A 1,713-nucleotide genomic window follows, 5' to 3' on the forward strand; every position below is an offset into this window, starting at 1 on the left:
AAATACTTAGAAATCAGCACACCTTTAAAGATACTAAGCCTACCTAATGCACAAATGAATACGTGACACGAAAATTAAATTAGTATGCCTACGCTAACATGAGAAAAATGCAGAAAGCAGGTAGGTAACTATGAGAAAAATTGAGGCAGCAGGATACGGGCTTTTTTCTGCTACAAAACATAAATGAACAGGAATCTCGAAAAACTGAAACCCAATAAGCCAATTAGAGAGCTTCCAAAAACTGCACCAAAAAATTACCCAAGGCTTACCTTTAAATTCTGAAAGAACTTCGTGCAGTTGGTCGGCACAACCGACGGATGTATAGCAATAACAACGTCCCTGTAGGCACCATCGTCATCTCGCCACACTCTACTCTTCCTGCACCATACACTATCACCACCCAAAATCACACTCAGCACCAACACCCAAGCCCGCGAATTTCCCATCCACATGATGGAGGGCGGTCAAAGCTTCAATCTGCCACACAATAAAGGTATTTACATATTTGAGCTGGTTTTCCTTTTCGACAAGTTTAATCTTCGTAAATACACGGTAAATCTTGTTAATAATCTTCAATAATAAGTTTCCAATATCTGTAGAGTACTACTGTATTTATCAAAGGCACACGAAACTCACTTCACTAAAGGATATCAAAAACTTGTCACGAGTTAATTTCAAACCATCACTTCAAAACACCAATTCACCGAGTATCGAAATCTGTATCACTAACACTCTTCCAGTGTGTTGTACTTTTTACTGTTAAAACATATCACAATTCCTCAAGCAAGAGAATTCCAGCAGCGGTACAGTCCCGGGCACATGGCAAAGCAGGCTTCGGAGAGAGCTAGACACTACCTCTTCTTCTGGCTGTCAGTGAGTGACTGAAGGCGGGACTTGCGGTGAGGTTGCCATACGTCACGCTTGCGCACAAGGGAGGAGCTTCGGTTGTATCTCGAAGAGACTCATTAATGTCCCCTATTTGTCTCATTATCACTATTTACGAAAGGACTGCCGCCTTATCACTAACTTCACGATAAAGCATACCTTCCATAGAAATAACGTCATTCATTATTGTTTTTTTTTTTCTCATTTTAAAAGTTGTACTGTGTGAAGTTTACCTAGACTTGAAAGTCACCTTTTCATCCAACAATTAATTTATTGATATATATATATATATATATATATATATATATATATATATATATATATATATATATATATATATATATATATATTTATATATACATATATATACACACACACACACATATATTTATATATATATATATATATATATATATATATATATATATATATATATATATATATATATATATATATATAGGTACGTTATTCTAAGGGACAGTGAATTCGATATTAAACGTTACTGGTGGCTCCATATTTGTCATAAAAAAGTCACGCAATTTAAGTAGCAAAAATTCATATTAGCCAAGTGTTAAAAACTTACCAATCATCATTTGTCATGATGGAGATGGGCTGATATCGATTCATGGCGCAGAACCAGAATTCGACAGAAACTTGTACAGCAGAGTCGATATCAACTCGTGTCTTACGTGACAGCATGTGGTCCAAGTTCCTGTTTATCGTAGTTTCCTAACCAAAAGCCTTGTTTGAATCCTGGCTTGCAGAAAACACTTATCAACAGTTTCATTTGGTATGTTATTCCCAAAGATATATATATATATATATATA

The 1,713-nt window shown here is 35.4% G+C and overlaps 1 protein-coding gene across 2 annotated transcripts in view; it reads right to left on the reverse strand.

Annotated features, from left to right (window-relative positions):
- LOC136854596 (calcium-activated chloride channel regulator 1-like) overlaps nt 1–883 on the reverse strand; it is a 472,347-nt gene extending 471,464 nt beyond the window's left edge. For both annotated transcript variants that reach the window (XM_067131038.1, XM_067131037.1), the window contains exon 1: nt 270–883. In XM_067131038.1, coding sequence (XP_066987139.1) covers nt 270–452 — 183 coding nt within the window. In that variant the 5' untranslated portion in view covers nt 453–883. The remainder of the gene's footprint in view (nt 1–269) is intronic.
- Between the last annotated feature and the right edge of the window lie 830 nt (nt 884–1,713).

Source organism: Macrobrachium rosenbergii, chromosome 29 (assembly GCF_040412425.1).
Source record: "Macrobrachium rosenbergii isolate ZJJX-2024 chromosome 29, ASM4041242v1, whole genome shotgun sequence".
NCBI lineage: Eukaryota > Metazoa > Arthropoda > Malacostraca > Decapoda > Palaemonidae > Macrobrachium > Macrobrachium rosenbergii.